This window comes from Glycine max, chromosome 8, assembly GCF_000004515.6.
Source record: "Glycine max cultivar Williams 82 chromosome 8, Glycine_max_v4.0, whole genome shotgun sequence".
NCBI lineage: Eukaryota > Viridiplantae > Streptophyta > Magnoliopsida > Fabales > Fabaceae > Glycine > Glycine max.
Window position 1 is genome coordinate 8,507,707 of NC_038244.2, and position 22,305 is coordinate 8,530,011.

A 22,305-nucleotide genomic window follows, 5' to 3' on the forward strand; every position below is an offset into this window, starting at 1 on the left:
CATATTATTGAAGATAATTAATTGTAGAAAAATGTATCATTGCTTACTTTGCAATACAATCATGACTCAAGAGTCTTCCTATTTAGGCAACTGATAATCAAGAATAACAGGAAATATGTGGTTGGTCCAATAACAATTCAATAGTGGGTGGCCCAATAGGCTAAAAAAATGGTAGGATACTTTCTTAGTATTAGGGACTAAATCAACCCCAAAAAATCGACGTTAAATGAAGATCGTCCAAGTTTTATTTAAACCACATCTTTAATTCGATGTGGGACTAAACCATCATCCTTGAAGTTTCAATTAAGGCAACCCCAAAGAGGCCCCAACTAAAGAAGGATAGGACTGACGGCAATTAAGGTGGTTTTCCAACATATCCCTTACTGAATCTACATAATTTTCGTCCGTATAAATCTCCATAGCAAGACTTCCACCTCTTTTGAGCAAGAGTCCTCCGGAGATGACGTAGGAAGTGCATTTTCTTAGCTACTAGGTTTACTTGATACTTTTTTTTTTACTGCGGTTTACTTGATACTTATTGATCTGTTTCATATAATGTTGTATATCACAGTCAAATAACTCACCCAAGACAGAAAATTTTAAGCTAAACTGGACTAAGTTAATCGGCACAACTCTCTTTACACAAACCACATAATTCCAAACAGTTCTACAGTCCAATTTATACACAATCACGAAGAATCTTTTGTTGGAGATGAAATTGGTAAAAATAAAATAGAAGATATTCACTTTGCAACTGTATAGTATAGATCAATTGTGTATAAGCTTAATTGCATTAATAATAAGATGTGTTCTCGTTTAGTGTTTACTGGTATACAAAAAAGAAGAATGTGAGAAAGCAAAAGAGAAAGAATACATTTTTCAAACTAAAAAAGCAATAATACATAAGAAGAAAAGAAGGATCTGTGTTCTTGCTCAATATATATGATTAGACAGTGACACTGCGGAGTACAACAGTCTCAACAGTGAGTCCAGGACCGAAACCAAATAGCACACCCCAGTCAAGGCCTTCGCCGGTTGTGCCAAGTCCATTTTCTATTGATTTCTTCCGCATTTGATCCAAGATGAATAGCACACATGCACTTGACATGTTACCATACTCGCTGAGCACATGCCTAGTAGCTTCCATTTTTTCAGGCTTCAAGCCTAACTTAGCCTCCACTTGGTCCAAAATTGCGGGTCCACCAGGGTGTGCAATCCAGAAGATAGAATTGTAATCGGAGATTCCCAAGGGTTGGAAGGCTTCAACCAAGGCCTTCTCAATATTCTTGGAGATGAGTCCAGGAACATCCTTGAGGAGATGGAAAGTGAGACCAACTTCGCGAAGGTGTCCATCAATAGCCCCTTCACTGTCTGGAAGGATTGTCTGGGCAGTCCAGACAAGCTGAAACAAAGGCTTTTCAACTGGTAAGGGGTCTGATCCAACAATGACAGCGGCTGCACCATCTCCAAACAAGGCTTGACCCACAAGGCTATCAAGATGGGTGTCAGTTGGGCCGCGGAATGTGACTGCGGTGATCTCAGAACAAACGACAAGCACGCGAGCACCCTTGTTGTTTTCAGCGAGGTCTTTGGCCAAACGAAGCACCGTGCCACCGGCAAAGCAGCCTTGTTGGTACATCATGTAACGCTTGACGGAGGGACGAAGGCCTAATAGTTTAGTGAGCTGATAATCAGCACCAGGCATGTCGACACCACTAGTGGTGCAAAAGATGAGATGGGTAATCTTGGACTTGGGTTGACCCCATTCCTTGATTGCCTTAGTTGCAGCCTCTTTTCCCAACTTTGGTACCTCCATAACCACCATGTCTTGCCTTGCATCCAACGAAGGTGCCATATATGCACAAACACTGGGATTCTCCTTCAGGATCTCTTCGTTTAAGTACATGTATCGCTTCTTAATCATCGACTTATCACCTGAAATAATAAATTAAATTTCATTGATATCATTAATGAAATCAAAGGTATATGTTGGAAATAAGCAACATGCATATTATATAATGAAATGAAGATAGGATAAAAGAGAGAGATATCTTACACATGCGTTTGAATTTTTCTTTGAGCTCGGTCATGTGCTCGCTGTTGGTGATGCGGAAATAATAGTCAGGATAGGTACTCTGATCCACGCAGTTGGGAGGAGTGGCGGTGCCAATAGCCATGACAGTGGCAGGGCCTTCTGCACGTTGCGCCTTACGAATCTCTTCAACACTCACCATCCTAGCTAGTTAATTTTCTGGAGCAAAGGATGAAAGTGAAGTAGTAGCTATCTACGAAAGAAAAGGCTTGGATGGATGTTGCAAAGTGGCTTGGAAGGGTGGATATATATATATAGAAAAGTGTGGGTAGGTAGATTAAGGTAGATGCAGTGCATGCTTCCTTTCTCTGACTGCGCTTGTGGTGTGCACCCACCGCATGTCTAAGTAGACCGCTGATTCTCCCCATTATAGTTATACTTACCAACCCATTTTTTTTTCTTTTCCTAATGATCAGCAAATAACCGGGTTTTAATTTTCTGTTTTTTTTTCTTTAGTTGAGTTATGTTTATGAAAAAAAAAATGTCACGAGGAAATTATTTGTTTTTAATACCAAGTCTGATTGATTGATTTGTCTCATTTATCATCTTGAAAACATTCCAATAAAAAATAAATGTTTTAAATAAAACTGTTTTTAAACAAGAGATTCATGATTTTTTTGCAATTCAGATATCCTGTCCATTATATGGATATCTATTTTTTTCACCTCCATGGTGCTTAAAAATTTCAAAGACTAATATTAAATTCTTTTTTAAAAAAAATTGAAAAACATTTTTTCTCTTATCTTCTCTCTCATGAAAGAAACTGGTCGTGGTTATGTTGGTCTGAAGAGAAATTATTAAATGATTATGATTTATCTTGGTTCTTACACTATATTAATTTTTATGTAATATATAATCAAGTAATCATAAATTAATAATTTTTAATATGTGTTATATAAATATTAGTTTGAGATTATAGACATGTGTGGCTGTGAACTACTTCATAATTTATTTGGTTTGGGAGGGGATTAAACTGAACTTTATCTTTGGAATAAGTGGGTGATGAAGCTTTACGTTAGTATGCTCCAACGAACAACAATCTGATCAGGAATTGGGGAGTTGGTATAGTTTTATTATTTTATCTTAAGTTAACTTGATGCAAGTCTACTTTCAGAATGAAATATGAACATCAAATGAATCATTTTTGGCTCTAAGTTAAAAGTAACTTATATCCCACAACTTCTTAACAAGTTCAGTCATCTAACTTCTCCAAAATCAAAATTGAAAATCGATTTATTCTGCTTCCTTATTTTCTTTACCTATAAATGCTTGTTAAGAAATTTTATCCAAACTGAATCATGTTTGTGTAAGATTTTAAAAATAATGGAAACTTCTACCGGAGAAAAAGTACAGGAAATTGGAATATTTGGGGCCAAATTTATCATCGGGCAACATTTGATAATTACAAATTAATATAGGGATAAACATGGTTGCAAGTGAAAGACAATATAAATAGTTGAACTTAGTAACTATAAAATAAGACAAATGTTATGTCTCGTGGTTAAACAACTTACTAAAGAACTCTAGTAAACAGAATTGAAAGTTGTGAATGGGCATTGTTTGCAAATGCTCACTCCCATTATCATCACATTGGTATGGGTAACAACAGGTGTGTATATAGGAGTTAGGGCATGAGATGTGTGTATACCAGTTAATATTAAATAAATAAACATTTATCAAAACATGAAACGAAACAAAAAATTATAAAAATTCTAGTATAATTCTGAATCAACTTCATTCATAGCTCCTACTATAATCTTGTAATCAAATATGAAGAAGATCCAGCAATTAAAGATTACACAGGAGAACATGCCAGAGTATAGGTGAACTTTGTAAGAATAAAAATGTAAGGAGGAAAAAAGATAATTAAATTTCAAATTTCATTTTACCAAACACACAGTAACACATCTGACATGTGCATAAGGGTTAAAACAAGGCAAGGATTAACTTATAACTGAATATTTGGAAAGAATATAGGACATGAACTTAGCTAAAGTATAGCAGAAAACAATAACAGAGGATGAATAAGGCTAAATGTCATATGCTGTTTCATTAGCATTACAATAAGTTGGATTGCAGATTAAAGAACCAACAGAAAATTACTCCTTGAATGTATTTACATTTTATAGGCTTCAGATAATAGATGGTTTGAATAGAAGCATTAAAGCATGTATTGGACAAAAAATGTGACCTTTACACTCAGTTTCTGAGTTTCAAAGTTCAGTACGGACGAAAACAAGGAAAAAAAACATTATTTATATTGATTAGTTACACTAAAATATTATAATAGTATACAACAATACCTAATTGAAGAAAGTACAATTAAGAATGCATTCAACAATTATGTGCACTTTTTGCCACTTGTAACAGAAATATTCCTGGACTTCCCCAGCAGATACACAAAATGGAAGAGATACTTCATCCATCAACAATGAATTGATCTTCTTGATTATCTCCCTCAACCCTAGCGTCACCGTGAACAATTCCATTCACATGATGCAAATTTTGCATCATATGTGAAAGATAATGGTTGCTAGCACTAGTGTGATCAGATAGGCCAGCGGGTTGGGCAGGCCACTGCGAGAATATACCAAGCAATTGGTTAGTAAGATTTTGCTGCTCATGAAGAAAACGAGTCTGCATCTGGCCCATTTCTGCTCGGTGCTGGCTCAGCATCTCGTCAACCCTCTTCTTCCATTCCAGCCTCCTGCAATTCATTCCCTCCTCCCATTCCCTCTCATGAATCAACTCTTCCTCTCTCCTCTTCCTTTCCATCTCTTCATTTTCCTTCTCCATAGCTTCCCACTCCACCATCCTCTGCCTCCTAAGTTTGTCCCTCTCCTCAAGCTTCTTCTCCCACTGCTTATCAAGCTCCACTCGCAAATTCTCCCTCCTCTGCCTATCACGCTCCCTCTCCAGCTCACGCTGCTCGAACCGCGCCTCCATCTCCCTCAACTGCCCCAGCTGGTTAGCAAGAATCCTCCACGCCTTCTTCTCCATCCCCTTCACTGCCTTCCTCTTCTTCTTCAAACTTGACCCTGTGACTTCCCCTTCCTCCTCAAACACAAAACCATTCTCGGCTGCATCCTCCCTCTCCCGACCACCACTCCCATTGTAATTCACCTCCCCTTCCTCAGCCTCATACTCAAACCCCAACCCCATCACCTCATTGTCCACCCCATCCATAGCAGCCCCGAAATCCCCATCCCCGGAATGACCCATCTGCCCAAACTCAACCATATCCATCCCCCCACCACCAGCAAGAAAACCATCCCCATTATCCCCATCACGATCCCCGTGATCCCCATCCTCAATCCCCATCAACTCATTCCCACCATGACCACCAACAACAAGTGCAACATCCCCAAACACATCCTTATACCTAAGAAAATTAGACCAATGAGTAAGCCCCTCCACCCAGTCAAACTCACTCACATCATCACAATCCCCTCCTCCTCCGGACCCAGAAAACTCGGGCCTCTTGATCTTCTGCTTCACAAGCAAATACTGGTGCCGCATGTTCTTGCACCTTCGTCGAAACGTCCTTCCAACTCCACTGCCAAGGGTACGCCACGGGATCGCGAACGTGATGCACCGAATTCACGTGACAAGCAATCGGCTTGAACTTCTTCTCCCGCGTCCGCATCTTAGCCAGCGAACCGTCCTCCACCAGCTCCCCGTACTTGTCGATTAGGGTTTTCTCCTCCGCCTCGGTCCATTTCTTCCGCCTCGGAGGAATCATCGGTAACCGATAATCTCTACTCCGACGTTCTGGCTATGTTTTTCCTCTTCTTCTTCCTCCTCCTCTTTCTCTTCCTCCGCGAGCACCAAAACCTTTTCCGATAGCGATTCTGATTGCATCGAGAACGCGCAGATCGTGCAGGTTGTTTCAAAAAGAATTTCGCTTTTTCAATCCGCGATTTTAACCTAGCGGTTGGCTAATCGAATGAATCTCTCCGGAAAATGTAAAACTAAGGGAAAGAAGAAGGATGGAGCATGCTTACCTTTTCGGATTTCGGAGCGAGAGGAGAGCGGAGTGATTTTCAGGGAAAGTGAAGTTTTCTCGAGAAAAAAAATATCAAAACAATAATTCACTACGGAATGAATGAAGTCACGAAAAACTAGCTAACATCAACGATTCCCGCTGTGTTCATAAGTGGGGAACGATCTAAACCGTATTCGATTCCCTTGCAAAATTCCAAAGCAGAGACTGAAAATGTTCCGGCTGTATTTCCCAGAATAATAGCTAATTTTTCAGATGATTTTTTTGGGGGGATTTGTATATGTAAAAATATAAAATATGAAAAGTTGCCTTCAATTCTGTGGACATGCCGGAGTGGTTATCGGGCATGACTAGAAATCATGTGGGCTCTGCCCGCGCAGGTTCGAATCCTGCTGTTCACGCTTTTATCTTTTATTGCATCCTCTTTCAACACATTTCATTCTCTTTTTTCCTCTCCTACCCAAGGTGAGTATGGGCACACCATTTTAATTTAATGGTAAAATTGTATTTTTAGAAGTTTTCAAGTTTCGCCCATAGAAGAAGAAGACAAAATATTCTACCTACTTTCATACCTTCAAATGTGTGCGAAGTACAAAAATAAAATAACATGACAAGTGCAACAACATACTTGAAGCATAAAGATAAAAAAGTTCTACCTATTACTTGATGAAAGTAAGAAGACAATAAGTACTTTTAATAATATGTTTTCTTTTTTTCTTTTAATGAAGAGTATTTCTAGTATAAAAATAATTAATATAATAAACATTATAAATTGAGTCTTATAAAAAAAACAAACATAATTTTAAATTTGGATCTTATAAATAAAAAGAAAGGAAGTATGATATATGACAAATTGTGCATGACAATGAAATAATTAATGCAATCCAACATTCATAAAGACCATAGATAAACTCCCAATGTGTACTTTCATTAAATACTCATATTAAGTAAAAAAAAAACTAAAAAAAAATAAAGAAATAAAAAGATTTTGATGAGAATCCTAAAACTGTCTAAATACAGGAATATATAACCAGGCGTAAGATCAAACAGTCACCGGGTACCCTCCAACAAATGGTAACAGACATACTTAACAATATCCAAGTGGAGAATGATGAATACCCATATGCAAAGGCACTACTAATTAAGAATATTAATTGTTGCTGAAGGCCCAAACTAATTTGAAGACCCATGTTAAATATGTTCTTTTTTTAATTTATAATTTTTTCGTTGTAATTTTGGTCAAAACTGTTTTGAAAAACATATGCTTATTTCTATCTTTTCATTTAGATACTCTATATGTATGAAGTTCGTTTTCAATAGAAGGACTTTTGGCATTTAAAAAAATTTTGTGAAAATTTCTCTTTGAGTTCCTCGCTACTCCAATCTTGGACTTATCAAGGTAATCTTTGTGGAGTCTACCATGACTTATCTTCCTGGAAGTGGTGTCATCTAAAAAACTCTGTAACATGTATCAAATAATCCGCTCCTAGTAAAGATCACATCAGGTTTGAAACATATATTTATATTAAAAATAATAATTTTAAAAAAAGATATATTTATATTAAAAATAAATAATTTTTGAAGCATATGTTTATACTAAAAATAAATCAGAAAAATTATTTTATATTATTAAGGACATTTAAAGTAATTTTAAATTATAGGTAATCATGATATGGATTTCTTATTATCCACCCTCACTCCATTAATAAGTATATAAAAATATATTTATTTTACTCATGAATAGCTATTAAACTATTCATTTTAATTTTTTTCATAACAAATATTGCTCACAAATATTTGCAAGTACGAATTTTCTTCTCACCCCTAATTCCAAAATTAAAAATGCAATCATAATTCTAAATGTATACATGATCATTAGTATCATAATATGATATCACAATTGTATGACTATTAGCCTCTTTTTATCTTTGTTTCTTTTAATTTTCCTACTCATAAGAAAGAAAAATAACTTAGTAGACTTTCAAACTAATTCAAAGGATTGATGCAGTAATATAAGATTTCGTTGTATTCACGTGAGTAAAAACTATCTATTTGGTGAAAAAATTTGTGTTTGATTTCCATCTTATGCAAAATTCCCTTGAATCAGGAACAACTACATACCACAAACGAAATTAATCTTTAACCTACTAGGTTAAAGACACTCGTGGTCTTTTACTTAAGAAAAAAAACTTTCTAACTAATATTTTCTTTATAATGAGTAACTCTTTCCTAAAGCTTATTTACTCACATGTGCTAAAATTACCAACACAACCAGCTAAAAACTATTTCTCTTAATTAATCATCTCAAACAATCTTATCTCCTTTTATCTTTATGTTTTTTTTCTCTCTATTTTAAATTAAATTTAAATATTTCTTTAAAATATCAGTAGTTAAAAATAAACCTTATATCACAATTTAAATTATTTATTATGAATCTGAAATATAATTTATATATTCAAAATATTTGTTTGTTAAGATTTTAATTATAATGTAATTTAATATTATGATAAAATAATAAAACTATACCAACTTTGCAATTCCCGATCAGATTGTTGTTCGTTGGAGCATACTAAAGCGCCGCCCAAAATATTTGTTTATTAAAATTTTAATTATAATGTAATTTAATATTAAGATTATTTATGTCAGAAATTTTAGTTATTATATAAAATAAATATTTATACTATGTAATACTAGTTATTAATGAAAATGAAAGTAAAACTATCGTGTAGCATAAGTCAAATAACAAAGATCAATAGATAAAGTCATTTTAAGATTAAAACTTAAAAGTTCCATTTGTTGTCAAAGTCAATATTGACCCTGTTTTAGTTCTTCTTTCTCGCATGATATACTTGAATGCAATGCACCTTCTCGTAAAAGAAAAGAATAACAAAAACAGTGAACTTACAAAAGCTAAAAGTAATTAGTTATAATAAAGCCAACTATATAATTTTCCACAAATCAAATATATTTATTTCATGAAATTAATCATAAAACAAACATTTTGGTGATGGTTTTATTTATGCGTCTTACAAATTGAAGAAAGAAAGCGATATAATTATGAATTAAATTAAAAATATACTATATATTTAATGTTCAATTTTGATTTTGGAGAAGTTAGATGACTGAACTTGTTAAGAAGTTGTGGGATATAAGTTACTTTTAACTTAGAGCCAAAAATGATTCATTTGATGTTCATATTTCATTCTGAAAGTAGACTTGCATCAAGTTAACTTAAGATAAAATAATAAAACTATACCAACTCCCCAATTCCTGATCAGATTGTTGTTCGTTGGAGCATACTAACGTAAAGCTTCATCACCCACTTATTCCAAAGATAAAGTTCAGTTTAATCCCCTCCCAAACCAAATAAATTATGAAGTAGTTCACAGCCACACATGTCTATAATCTCAAACTAATATTTATATAACACATATTAAAAATTATTAATTTATGATTACTTGATTATATATTACATAAAAATTAATATAGTGTAAGAACCAAGATAAATCATAATCATTTAATAATTTCTCTTCAGACCAACATAACCACGACCAGTTTCTTTCATGAGAGAGAAGATAAGAGAAAAAATGTTTTTCAATTTTTTTTAAAAAAGAATTTAATATTAGTCTTTGAAATTTTTAAGCACCATGGAGGTGAAAAAAATAGATATCCATATAATGGACAGGATATCTGAATTGCAAAAAAATCATGAATCTCTTGTTTAAAAACAGTTTTATTTAAAACATTTATTTTTTATTGGAATGTTTTCAAGATGATAAATGAGACAAATCAATCAATCAGACTTGGTATTAAAAACAAATAATTTCCTCGTGACATTTTTTTTTTCATAAACATAACTCAACTAAAGAAAAAAAAACAGAAAATTAAAACCCGGTTATTTGCTGATCATTAGGAAAAGAAAAAAAAATGGGTTGGTAAGTATAACTATAATGGGGAGAATCAGCGGTCTACTTAGACATGCGGTGGGTGCACACCACAAGCGCAGTCAGAGAAAGGAAGCATGCACTGCATCTACCTTAATCTACCTACCCACACTTTTCTATATATATATATCCACCCTTCCAAGCCACTTTGCAACATCCATCCAAGCCTTTTCTTTCGTAGATAGCTACTACTTCACTTTCATCCTTTGCTCCAGAAAATTAACTAGCTAGGATGGTGAGTGTTGAAGAGATTCGTAAGGCGCAACGTGCAGAAGGCCCTGCCACTGTCATGGCTATTGGCACCGCCACTCCTCCCAACTGCGTGGATCAGAGTACCTATCCTGACTATTATTTCCGCATCACCAACAGCGAGCACATGACCGAGCTCAAAGAAAAATTCAAACGCATGTGTAAGATATCTCTCTCTTTTATCCTATCTTCATTTCATTATATAATATGCATGTTGCTTATTTCCAACATATACCTTTGATTTCATTAATGATATCAATGAAATTTAATTTATTATTTCAGGTGATAAGTCGATGATTAAGAAGCGATACATGTACTTAAACGAAGAGATCCTGAAGGAGAATCCCAGTGTTTGTGCATATATGGCACCTTCGTTGGATGCAAGGCAAGACATGGTGGTTATGGAGGTACCAAAGTTGGGAAAAGAGGCTGCAACTAAGGCAATCAAGGAATGGGGTCAACCCAAGTCCAAGATTACCCATCTCATCTTTTGCACCACTAGTGGTGTCGACATGCCTGGTGCTGATTATCAGCTCACTAAACTATTAGGCCTTCGTCCCTCCGTCAAGCGTTACATGATGTACCAACAAGGCTGCTTTGCCGGTGGCACGGTGCTTCGTTTGGCCAAAGACCTCGCTGAAAACAACAAGGGTGCTCGCGTGCTTGTCGTTTGTTCTGAGATCACCGCAGTCACATTCCGCGGCCCAACTGACACCCATCTTGATAGCCTTGTGGGTCAAGCCTTGTTTGGAGATGGTGCAGCCGCTGTCATTGTTGGATCAGACCCCTTACCAGTTGAAAAGCCTTTGTTTCAGCTTGTCTGGACTGCCCAGACAATCCTTCCAGACAGTGAAGGGGCTATTGATGGACACCTTCGCGAAGTTGGTCTCACTTTCCATCTCCTCAAGGATGTTCCTGGACTCATCTCCAAGAATATTGAGAAGGCCTTGGTTGAAGCCTTCCAACCCTTGGGAATCTCCGATTACAATTCTATCTTCTGGATTGCACACCCTGGTGGACCCGCAATTTTGGACCAAGTGGAGGCTAAGTTAGGCTTGAAGCCTGAAAAAATGGAAGCTACTAGGCATGTGCTCAGCGAGTATGGTAACATGTCAAGTGCATGTGTGCTATTCATCTTGGATCAAATGCGGAAGAAATCAATAGAAAATGGACTTGGCACAACCGGCGAAGGCCTTGACTGGGGTGTGCTATTTGGTTTCGGTCCTGGACTCACTGTTGAGACTGTTGTACTCCGCAGTGTCACTGTCTAATCATATATATTGAGCAAGAACACAGATCCTTCTTTTCTTCTTATGTATTATTGCTTTTTTAGTTTGAAAAATGTATTCTTTCTCTTTTGCTTTCTCACATTCTTCTTTTTTGTATACCAGTAAACACTAAACGAGAACACATCTTATTATTAATGCAATTAAGCTTATACACAATTGATCTATACTATACAGTTGCAAAGTGAATATCTTCTATTTTATTTTTACCAATTTCATCTCCAACAAAAGATTCTTCGTGATTGTGTATAAATTGGACTGTAGAACTGTTTGGAATTATGTGGTTTGTGTAAAGAGAGTTGTGCCGATTAACTTAGTCCAGTTTAGCTTAAAATTTTCTGTCTTGGGTGAGTTATTTGACTGTGATATACAACATTATATGAAACAGATCAATAAGTATCAAGTAAACCGCAGTAAAAAAAAAAGTATCAAGTAAACCTAGTAGCTAAGAAAATGCACTTCCTACGTCATCTCCGGAGGACTCTTGCTCAAAAGAGGTGGAAGTCTTGCTATGGAGATTTATACGGACGAAAATTATGTAGATTCAGTAAGGGATATGTTGGAAAACCACCTTAATTGCCGTCAGTCCTATCCTTCTTTAGTTGGGGCCTCTTTGGGGTTGCCTTAATTGAAACTTCAAGGATGATGGTTTAGTCCCACATCGAATTAAAGATGTGGTTTAAATAAAACTTGGACGATCTTCATTTAACGTCGATTTTTTGGGGTTGATTTAGTCCCTAATACTAAGAAAGTATCCTACCATTTTTTTAGCCTATTGGGCCACCCACTATTGAATTGTTATTGGACCAACCACATATTTCCTGTTATTCTTGATTATCAGTTGCCTAAATAGGAAGACTCTTGAGTCATGATTGTATTGCAAAGTAAGCAATGATACATTTTTCTACAATTAATTATCTTCAATAATATGATAGTATTGTTTTTATCATATTATATATAGTTTGTATTTGTAAACATATTATAATTTATGATAAAACAGGTCGGTGATAAGGAACATTTTTATCAGAAAATAACTACTAATTCTAACATTGGAGCCTATACTATACCTGGTAGGTGATATGGATATCCCCCCATAAACGTGTTAATACCTACACACACGTGTTATATGTGGTGAAATAGTTAACTGATGTAAAATCAATAATCCGAAATGATGACCATACTTTTTGTCCCAACTGAGATTTAATTCTTTAAGTAATCAAGATAGAAGTGCATTTTCTTAGCTACTAGGTTTACTAGATATTTATAGTTTGTCAGATTTTAAGGGTGTGATAAGAATTACAACTTGGTTGTGACAGGTTATGCTAATGACAAATAAATGCTAATGAGATATCAAAATTATGCTTTTATGTGCAAGGTTTTAAATGGTCATTCGGTTTTAAAATGCTCATTACATAAGTAAATTGGTTGGTATTAATACATCACAAAACTCCATGACTGAAACAAACTAACAAATGTCCCTAAATTGTGACAGATTTCACAATAAACCAAGGCCCCTAAAACAGAATCAAATTGGTACAGACGTAAAAAAAAATTGACACACCATAACCAGAAACAAACTAACATACCATGATTAGAATCATATTGGTATACAATGGCCAGAGCAGCAGAGCCAAATTGGCACCCCATGAGATTGTGATAAATTTCACAGCACACCATCACCCGAACAACAAAACCTAAATGATACACAGATAGAACCAAATCATAAATTACAATAAGATAAAAACTGAAACAAATTGTGTCACAAATTTTACATATTGAATCAGAAGCACACCATAAACTACAATCTGATAAAAACTGCAATCTGATACTCAACCAGAAGCACAAGATAAACTGGAATATGATAAAAACTACCTAAAGTGATAAACTGCGTTATGATATTTCATATATTAAATCAAAAGCACACAATGAAAATGTAATACAAACTGAAACAAATTGAGTAATAGATTTCACATATTGATGCACACCATAAGCTGCAGCATGATACCAACTGAAACATAAATTCTAACCTTAGAGCCCATACTACACCTCATAGGTGGTATGGAACATTTATTTTAAAGTGTTAATACGAAGTCATGGATAAATGTTATCTATTGTGGTTAAGTAGTTAACTCTTGTAAGGCAAATAATGCGAAGAGCAGTCCAACCACTTTGTCGACTTAGATTTTGTTCATTAAGTAATCAAGGTAGGAAGTGCAATTTCTTACCTACTAGGTTTACTTGATACTTATTAATCCCTTTTTTATAATGTTTTTCTCACAGACTCACAGTTAGATAACTCAATCAACACAAAAAAAAAAAAAAAAAATTAAGCCTAAGTGGACTACGTTAATTGGCACTATTCTCTTTACACAATTAAGCCATAAACCTGCAAAGTTCTACAGTCACTTTTATAGCAAGTCACAAAGAATCTTTCAATAAAGATGAAATTGGACAAGAGATATTCACTTTGCAACTGAATATATAGATGAATTTTGTGAAAACTTAATTGCATTAATAGTAATATAACATGTTCTTATTTACTGATATAAAAAAAGAAGCATGTGAGGGAAGCAGGGAAAAAAAGGAAGAGAAAGAATACATTTTTCAAACTCAACATGAAAGAATGAATAAGAAAGAAAAGGACTTGGTCTTGCACAAGATATATGGATTAGACAGTGACACTGCGGAGCACAACAGTCTCAACGGTGAGTCCAGGGCCGAAACCAAATAGCACACCCCAGTCAAGGCCTTCACCGGTTGTGCCAAGTCCATTTTCTATTGATTTCTTCCTCATTTGATCCAAGATGAATAGCACACATGCACTTGACATGTTACCATACTCGCTGAGCACATGTCTAGTAGCTTCCATTTTTTCAGGCTTCAAGCCTAACTTAGCCTCAACTTGGTCCAAAATTGCGGGTCCACCAGGGTGTGCAATCCAGAAGATAGAATTGTAATCGGAGATTCCCAAGGGTTGGAAGGCTTCAACCAAGGCCTTCTCAATATTCTTGGAGATGAGTCCAGGAACATCCTTGAGGAGATGGAAAGTGAGACCAACTTCGCGAAGGTGTCCATCAATAGCCCCTTCACTGTCTGGAAGGATTGTCTGGGCAGTCCAGACAAGCTGAAACAAAGGCTTTTCAACTGGTAAGGGGTCTGATCCAACAATGACAGCGGCTGCACCATCTCCAAACAAGGCTTGACCCACAAGGCTATCAAGATGGGTGTCAGTTGGGCCGCGGAATGTGACTGCGGTGATCTCAGAACAAACGACAAGCACGCGAGCACCCTTGTTGTTTTCAGCGAGGTCTTTGGCCAAACGAAGCACCGTGCCACCGGCAAAGCAGCCTTGTTGGTACATCATGTAACGCTTGACGGAGGGGCGAAGGCCTAATAGTTTAGTGAGCTGATAATCAGCACCAGGCATGTCGACACCACTAGTGGTGCAAAAGATGAGATGGGTAATCTTGGACTTGGGTTGACCCCATTCCTTGATTGCCTTAGTTGCAGCCTCTTTTCCCAACTTTGGTACCTCCACAACCACCATGTCTTGCCTTGCATCCAACGAAGGTGCCATGTAAGCACAAACACTCGGATTCTCTTTCAGGATTTCTTCATTTAAGTACATGTATCGCTTCTTAATCATTGACTTATCACCTGATCGAAATAATAAATTAAATTTCATTAATATCACTAATCAAATCAAAGGAATATGTTGAAAATAAGCAATATACATATTGTATAAAGAAATGAAGAAAGGAGAGAGATATATATCTTACACATGCGCTTGAATTTTTCTTTGAGCTCGGTCATGTGCTCGCTGTTGGTGATGCGGAAATAATAGTCAGGATAGGTACTCTGATCGACACAGTTTGGAGGAGTTGCGGTGCCAATAGCCATGACAGTGGCAGGGCCCTCTGCACGTTGTGCATTACGGATCTCTTCAACACTGACCATCCTAGCTAGTTAATTTTCTGAAGCAAAGAATGAAAGTGTAGTAGCTAGGAAAGAAAAGGCTTGGATGGATGTTGCAAAGTGGTTTGGAAGGGTGGGTATATATATATGAATAGATAGACAGTTGAACTTGAAGTGGGTAGGTGAGTACTGAGTAGATGATGAGCATGTTTCCTCTAACGAATTGGCTGTGTTCTGTGTTTTCTCTCAACTATATTGTACACTGCATGACTATGTTGACTGTTGACTATCCCATTATAATGATTATATATATACCTTACAAATTTGATTAAAAACACGTTAAAATGATTCTCAAATAAATAGATTTGGATAAAAGGACATAGTCATTTGTTGACAGAGAAAGGATATAGTCATTGACATTATAAAAAGGGAGTGTATCGTATCAACATCATCAACAAAGTAGCTTTAATGTTAATAGTATTTAGTAATTCAATTTGATTTGGATTGATTCAGTTATTTCTGGCAAAACTAAAATCGACTCCAATCCAATGAACAATTTTTTTTTTCTTGAGATGCAAAGGATAGAAATATTATTAAAAGCAGCTTAGCTGCACAAGTTGTGCCCCTACTGAAAGTTATATCAGAATACAATTTTGCTGTGCATCAAAGCTATCTACCAGCAACATGTTGCATAATTACGAAAAAAATAGCTTTATCTTGCTGAACTTGGCAGAGCCTCTAAACATTTACGAATAATTCAGCCATCCGATTATAGAACATAACCACGAGAAAATAAAAGCAACCACCTATCGCTATCAGCAAACCAAATGAAGCACCAGTTGAACGCCTTGTATTCCCACCACCGAATACCAAAATTGAATAAATTTGATTTTGAGAAGAAAAAAATTGCTTATTATTATTGTTGATGTGAAATCCACAGAACCTGTCACACATAAACCCATTCCAAACACTGATGCTTCCCAAATTGCATTCGATGAAAATGCTGACCCAATCATCCTTAAAGTTTCCCAAAGGTTTTCTCGATCTCACTAAATTAAATTCAACAGGAATTAGGTTGGGTTTTAATTTTTATATCTGTCTTTATTAATCGGATAAGTGAACAAATTCGTAAAAGTAAAAGCGTAAGACGCTGTTAATTTAGTCTTGAAAGTGCTAAAATGACCAAAGGTAACTCATTTTAATCCAAAGTTTCAAAGGTCATGCGATGTAAATGACAATAATAACATACTTTCGAAATTAAAATATAATATAGTTAAATTAAATTTAAATACTAAAATAACAACATAGGAAATTTTAGGAACATTTTTTGTTTTCTTGAGAAAATAAACTTTGTTGTTATTTCATTTTAAATACAAACCTAATTATTTAACAAGAGAATCTATGTTTGATTTTCCACCGTATGTAGTTACACATAGGCTTAATTGCACTTTTTATTTTTAATTTTTTAATTTTTAGTGAATTTTATCCCTAATTTTTTAATTTGACACATTTTATTTTCAATTTTTAAGAAACTTGTGAATTTTATCCTCTATTATTTATCTATTTATAAGCACAAAAGTTGGGGTAAAATTTGTCAAAAAAAATTAAAATTAAGGATAAATTTTGTCAAAAAAATTTAAAGTTGGAATAAAATTTGGCAAAAACTAATAAGTTAGGGATAAAAAAAATATAATTATGTAACTAGTAAAGTGATGAAGGATAAAATTTGTAGGATTATTAAAAGTTGAGATAAAATGTCCAAAATTTAAAGATTAAGATAAAATTCGTCAAAAATTAAAAAATTAGAATAAAAAATATAATTAAATCTAATGTTTAGTTTATCTATAAGAAAAATTTCAAACCTGACCCCATCTTATTGCAATGCATAATGGAGTGGGTCAGTCCTTCCATAGGATCACCCTGGAGGCCACCCCCCTTTTTTTTTCCCTCTATGACCTTCACCATTGACTTTTCCTAATCATCAATTCATCACTTTCGTGGCTTCTCCTAATGAAAACGTGTTGATTAAAAAATAAACAAAAAACCAAAAATATTGGGTTGTTAAAATAAGAGAGTAGTCATCAGTCTACGTAGCCATGCGGGGCACCACATAGTTGAAACAAAGCGCAGCCACGAGTCAGAGGAAGCATGCATAGCATCTACGTACCTTAGCCTACCTACCAATATCAACTATCTATATATATCCACCTTTCCAAATCACTTTCCAACATCCACCCCCATCATCATATCATACCCTTTCTATCCTACTTGCTACTTCCCACTTCCATTCTTTTCTTAACCAGCTAGGATGGTGAGTGTTGAAGAGATTCGTAAGGCGCAACGTGCAGAAGGCCCTGCCACTGTCATGGCTATTGGCACCGCCACTCCTCCCAACTGCGTGGATCAGAGTACCTATCCTGACTATTATTTCCGCATCACCAACAGCGAGCACATGACCGAGCTCAAAGAAAAATTCAAGCGCATGTGTAAGATATATATCTCTCTCCTTTCTTCATTTCTTTATACAATATGTATATTGTTTATTTTCAACATATTCCTTTGATTTGATTAGTGATATTAATGAAATTTAATTTATTATTTCGATCAGGTGATAAGTCGATGATTAAGAAGCGATACATGTACTTAAACGAAGAGATCCTGAAAGAGAATCCGAGTGTTTGTGCTTACATGGCACCTTCGTTGGATGCAAGGCAAGACATGGTGGTTGTGGAGGTACCAAAGTTGGGAAAAGAGGCTGCAACTAAGGCAATCAAGGAATGGGGTCAACCCAAGTCCAAGATTACCCATCTCATCTTTTGCACCACTAGTGGTGTCGACATGCCTGGTGCTGATTATCAGCTCACTAAACTATTAGGCCTTCGCCCCTCCGTCAAGCGTTACATGATGTACCAACAAGGCTGCTTTGCCGGTGGCACGGTGCTTCGTTTGGCCAAAGACCTCGCTGAAAACAACAAGGGTGCTCGCGTGCTTGTCGTTTGTTCTGAGATCACCGCAGTCACATTTCGCGGCCCAACTGACACCCATCTTGATAGCCTTGTGGGTCAAGCCTTGTTTGGAGATGGTGCAGCCGCTGTCATTGTTGGATCAGACCCCTTACCAGTTGAAAAGCCTTTGTTTCAGCTTGTCTGGACTGCCCAGACAATCCTTCCAGACAGTGAAGGGGCTATTGATGGACACCTTCGCGAAGTTGGTCTCACTTTCCATCTCCTCAAGGATGTTCCTGGACTCATCTCCAAGAATATTGAGAAGGCCTTGGTTGAAGCCTTCCAACCCTTGGGAATCTCCGATTACAATTCTATCTTCTGGATTGCACACCCTGGTGGACCCGCAATTTTGGACCAAGTTGAGGCTAAGTTAGGCCTGAAGCCTGAAAAAATGGAAGCTACTAGACATGTGCTCAGCGAGTATGGTAACATGTCAAGTGCATGCGTGCTATTCATCTTGGATCAAATGAGGAAGAAATCAATAGAAAATGGACTTGGCACAACCGGTGAAGGTCTTGACTGGGGTGTGCTATTTGGTTTCGGCCCTGGACTCACCGTTGAGACTGTTGTGCTCCGCAGTGTCACTCTCTGATCATATATATTGAGCAAGAGAACAAATCTTTCTTTTTTCATATGTATTCTTGGCTGGCCGGTTTGAAAAAACGTATTGTGTTTCGATTTTTTTTCCCCTGCCCTGCAAATGCTTCTGTTTGTATACTAGTAAATAACAACTTGTTATACTATTTTTTCAATTAAGCTTACACACAAGTTATCTATATATGAAGTTGCAAAGTGAATATCTTTTGTCCAATTTTATCTTCATTGAAAGATTCTCTATGATTGATGATAAATTGAACTATAGAACTGTCTCGAACCAGGTTTACTTATGGGCTAATTGTGTAAAGAGTGTTGTGTATGAGTTATCTGGGTGTGTGAGAAAAATTATACAGAAGAATTCAATTAGTATCAAGTAATCGTGGTAGCTAATAAAATATACGTCCTACCTTGATTACTTAAAGAACGAAATCTTAGTTGACACAAAAGTATGGACAGCGTTAGAAAAAAAATATAAAAAATATTCCATATCACTTACCAGAGTACAGGCTTCAAGGTTAGAATTTGGATGATGAATGGTTTAAGAAAAGATTATAAGCTTCCAGTTTTTCAGAAGAATGGGGAAACCAACCTCGACGATATTGAAGCTGTCTTTAAAGATTCTGAAGTATGTTGAAGATAATTAGACATGATATTGATATTGATTTTCTGTGAGTTCTGGAATATTATCTCATAAAGGATTTTGCATGTGTTTTCAGGAGCACCATGTGACGGAGAAGAACGAACAGCAGTCAACAGCAATGAATGCATTTGAGTTAATTTCTATGTCCAAAGGGCTGAACCTTGAAAACTTGTTTGATACAGAGCAGGTATCAAGCTGATATCATTGAATTGGGGAGGAAAATAACAAATGACAGGGACTTGTTTCATTTAGTGAACTAAATGAAAAAGTCAATTTGATGAAAAAGGTAAACAAGTTTTATTAAGTGGAGTTGTTTCTCCTTACCCCCTCTACCAAACACACCATTAAATAAAGTTTCTTCATCTATAAAATTTCTTATTTAAATAAAGTACTTAAAATTATATTTTTATAAATTTCTTTATTCTGGAACACATTCTGATTTCTTGATTTTCTTATTGGTTGCAATGTGAATAGAATAGTTTTTAAGTGTTATATTTTCTTTGATTTTCCAATCAGTTTTTAAGTGTTTGATCAATTGCTTTGGCACTTGGCTGAATTCAGGTGCTTATGGGCAGAGAGCAGTTCTCAAGTTTGCTCAGTACATTGGTGCTTATGCCATTGCTGGAAGGCATACCCTTGATACTTTCAACAATTAGCTTCAAACTTCCTTCAGTGAGCATCGCCTTCTCATCCTCATCGATCCAAGAACAGATCACCAGGTTAAAAGGAAACGAGTTTGACTTTAGCCACATTTGATTTGGCTTTCTTGCATATTTCGACCTCTCTTTTTGAATATTAAAAAAATGATACTGGAGTATATTAATTCTCTGTTCTAGAAAATTGGTTATGACAAGACAGTAGTAGTTTCCAAATATTACATGATGTCAAATGTTAGATTTAGACCCCTATACTAATTTACCTTGTGTTTTACTTTTAATTCACCTTGCAGTCACCATTACTTATCACATCCTTGAAACCAGTCAGTTTCAAGATTTAGACAACCTACAAAGAGGGAACTACTCTTAAGGAAATACAAGTACGTTTAATTTCTTTATTCTGGAACACATTCTGACATGCTTACAAGTATGTTTACAATTATGAAGTTTCTTCCCGTTACTAGCTTGCTTTTAGTGAGTGATACTTATGTATGGATCTTGAAACATGTAGATGAGATGCTTCAGAGGATCATCCCCCAACTTGATTTGTTTATGAACACAGTGGAGGGTAGAGATAAACTTTAAGGTGGAGCTACTGAAATCTAAGGTAAAAGCTTTACTAATTTTACCTTAGACAATAATGCAATTTTCACTCTTCATAATATTTTGCTTTTGTATTTCTGAATCATAAAAAGCTTTCTCTGGATTGTCCACTCTAAGGATCAAAGTAAGAATAAGGTTAACCATTTCTTTTATTCATTCCTTTAATTTTCTGTGTACTGCAATTCCTCAACCAACTCTTCTATTTTCTGAGTGTTTAGCTGTGTTGTAGTAAAGATATTGCCATTGGAACACATGGTTTGATATCTGTTTGAGATTTTAAGTTTGGTAGTTTACTTTAAATTTGTAAAAAATACTTGTGGCAACTCACAAGTTAATATGTTGATATATATACTTTCTACATGGTAAGATCAAGGGGACGTGACAAACATAAGGATCCATTTAGGAAAGACTCTACCAAACCGACTTTTAAGGTGATGATTTTTTCCCACTTATATAGTTTATCTCGACACTATCTATATTCGATGTGGGACTTCAACATTAAGTAAACATAGAAAATGTTCTTTCTACCTTGATTATTTGAAGAACTATATCTTAGTTGACACAAAAGTTAGGACAACATTATAAAAAAATGCTCCGTAACACTTACTAGGTATAGTGTAGGCTCCAAGGTTAGAATTAGTAGTTGTATTCAGAGATGTATTGATTGGTCCTTGACTAAATTGGATTAGTCATTACTTGCTATAAATTTAATTAGAAATAAACTACGATTCTGTTAGTGCGTGAAATGAACCATTATTTGGCAATTTTAAACTATGATAGAGGCAATCTTTCCTACGTGTTATTAGTGACTAGAAGTGTCATTGATCATATTTATTGTATCAAAGTTTATGTTTTTTGTAGTACAAAAACAGATTGTGATTTCTATTGAGTCAGGGGGTTCTTTTAAGTTTGCAAAGTTGTCAGCGAAATGCAGAGATACAGAATTTGTAGTGAGAACAGAGGCAGAGTATTATTTGATGGGTCAAAGTTCTTTTAAAATAGTTTAATGGTCACTGATGGTGTAAAATAGTTTTACATCATTATCCAATCACAAATTATTGTTGATATAACTTTTAAGTTTTAAAATAATTTTAAAATAGTTTTACTATATATGGTAAGTTGTAATTGGATGACAGTGTAAAACAGTCTATAATCCTTTTTCTCTCTACAATATTAAGTTTAAATATTAAATATTGGGAAAAGGAGGAAGAGAGCATGATTGGTTAATAGCATTTTTAAAGGGCTGGTAAAACATCTCTTAGAATTCATTGTGAAATTGTAAGGAAAAGAAAGGAGGCTTTACTATGGGACAAGA

The 22,305-nt window shown here is 35.5% G+C and overlaps 5 protein-coding genes, 1 long non-coding RNA gene and 1 other non-coding gene across 7 annotated transcripts; 4 read left to right on the forward strand and 3 right to left on the reverse strand.

Moving 5' to 3' along the window:
* Positions 1-764: 764 nt before the first annotated feature.
* Positions 765-2,329, reverse strand: CHS4B (chalcone synthase 4b). Its single transcript, NM_001371375.1, has 2 exons — positions 2,057-2,329; positions 765-1,935 (listed from the first exon to the last, which is right to left on the reverse strand). The coding sequence occupies exons 1-2, from the start codon at positions 2,232-2,234 to the stop codon at positions 947-949; spliced, it is 1,167 nt and encodes a 388-aa protein (NP_001358304.1). The 5' UTR covers positions 2,235-2,329; the 3' UTR covers positions 765-946.
* A 2,003-nt stretch (positions 2,330-4,332) lies between these two features.
* Positions 4,333-6,541, reverse strand: LOC102665187 (hypothetical protein). Its single transcript, XM_006585090.4, has 2 exons — positions 6,097-6,541; positions 4,333-6,019 (listed from the first exon to the last, which is right to left on the reverse strand). The coding sequence occupies exon 2, from the start codon at positions 5,609-5,611 to the stop codon at positions 4,511-4,513; it is 1,101 nt and encodes a 366-aa protein (XP_006585153.2). The 5' UTR covers positions 5,612-6,019; positions 6,097-6,541; the 3' UTR covers positions 4,333-4,510.
* TRNAS-AGA (transfer RNA serine (anticodon AGA)) lies at positions 6,415-6,496 on the forward strand. The gene has a single exon. It is a non-coding gene; the product is annotated as a tRNA-Ser (tRNA).
* Positions 6,542-10,189: 3,648 nt separating the features above from the next.
* Positions 10,190-11,715, forward strand: CHS4A (chalcone synthase 4a). The gene is made up of 2 exons (NM_001360423.1): positions 10,190-10,449; positions 10,571-11,715. Exons 1-2 carry the CDS (start codon positions 10,272-10,274, stop codon positions 11,557-11,559), a joined length of 1,167 nt encoding a protein of 388 aa, NP_001347352.1. The 5' UTR covers positions 10,190-10,271; the 3' UTR covers positions 11,560-11,715.
* A 2,369-nt stretch (positions 11,716-14,084) lies between these two features.
* On the reverse strand, positions 14,085-15,753 carry CHS3B (chalcone synthase 3). Its single transcript, XM_014778879.3, has 2 exons — positions 15,354-15,753; positions 14,085-15,231 (listed from the first exon to the last, which is right to left on the reverse strand). The coding sequence occupies exons 1-2, from the start codon at positions 15,529-15,531 to the stop codon at positions 14,243-14,245; spliced, it is 1,167 nt and encodes a 388-aa protein (XP_014634365.1). The 5' UTR covers positions 15,532-15,753; the 3' UTR covers positions 14,085-14,242.
* Positions 15,754-17,693: 1,940 nt separating this feature from the next.
* LOC121175284 (chalcone synthase 1) lies at positions 17,694-19,272 on the forward strand. Its single transcript, XM_041018100.1, has 2 exons — positions 17,694-17,975; positions 18,098-19,272. Exons 1-2 carry the CDS (start codon positions 17,798-17,800, stop codon positions 19,084-19,086), a joined length of 1,167 nt encoding a protein of 388 aa, XP_040874034.1. The 5' UTR covers positions 17,694-17,797; the 3' UTR covers positions 19,087-19,272.
* Positions 19,273-20,209: 937 nt separating this feature from the next.
* LOC106799631 (uncharacterized) lies at positions 20,210-21,256 on the forward strand. The gene is made up of 3 exons (XR_001389320.3): positions 20,210-20,450; positions 20,681-20,767; positions 20,899-21,256. It is a non-coding gene; the product is annotated as an uncharacterized lncRNA (long non-coding RNA).
* Positions 21,257-22,305: the final 1,049 nt, after the last annotated feature.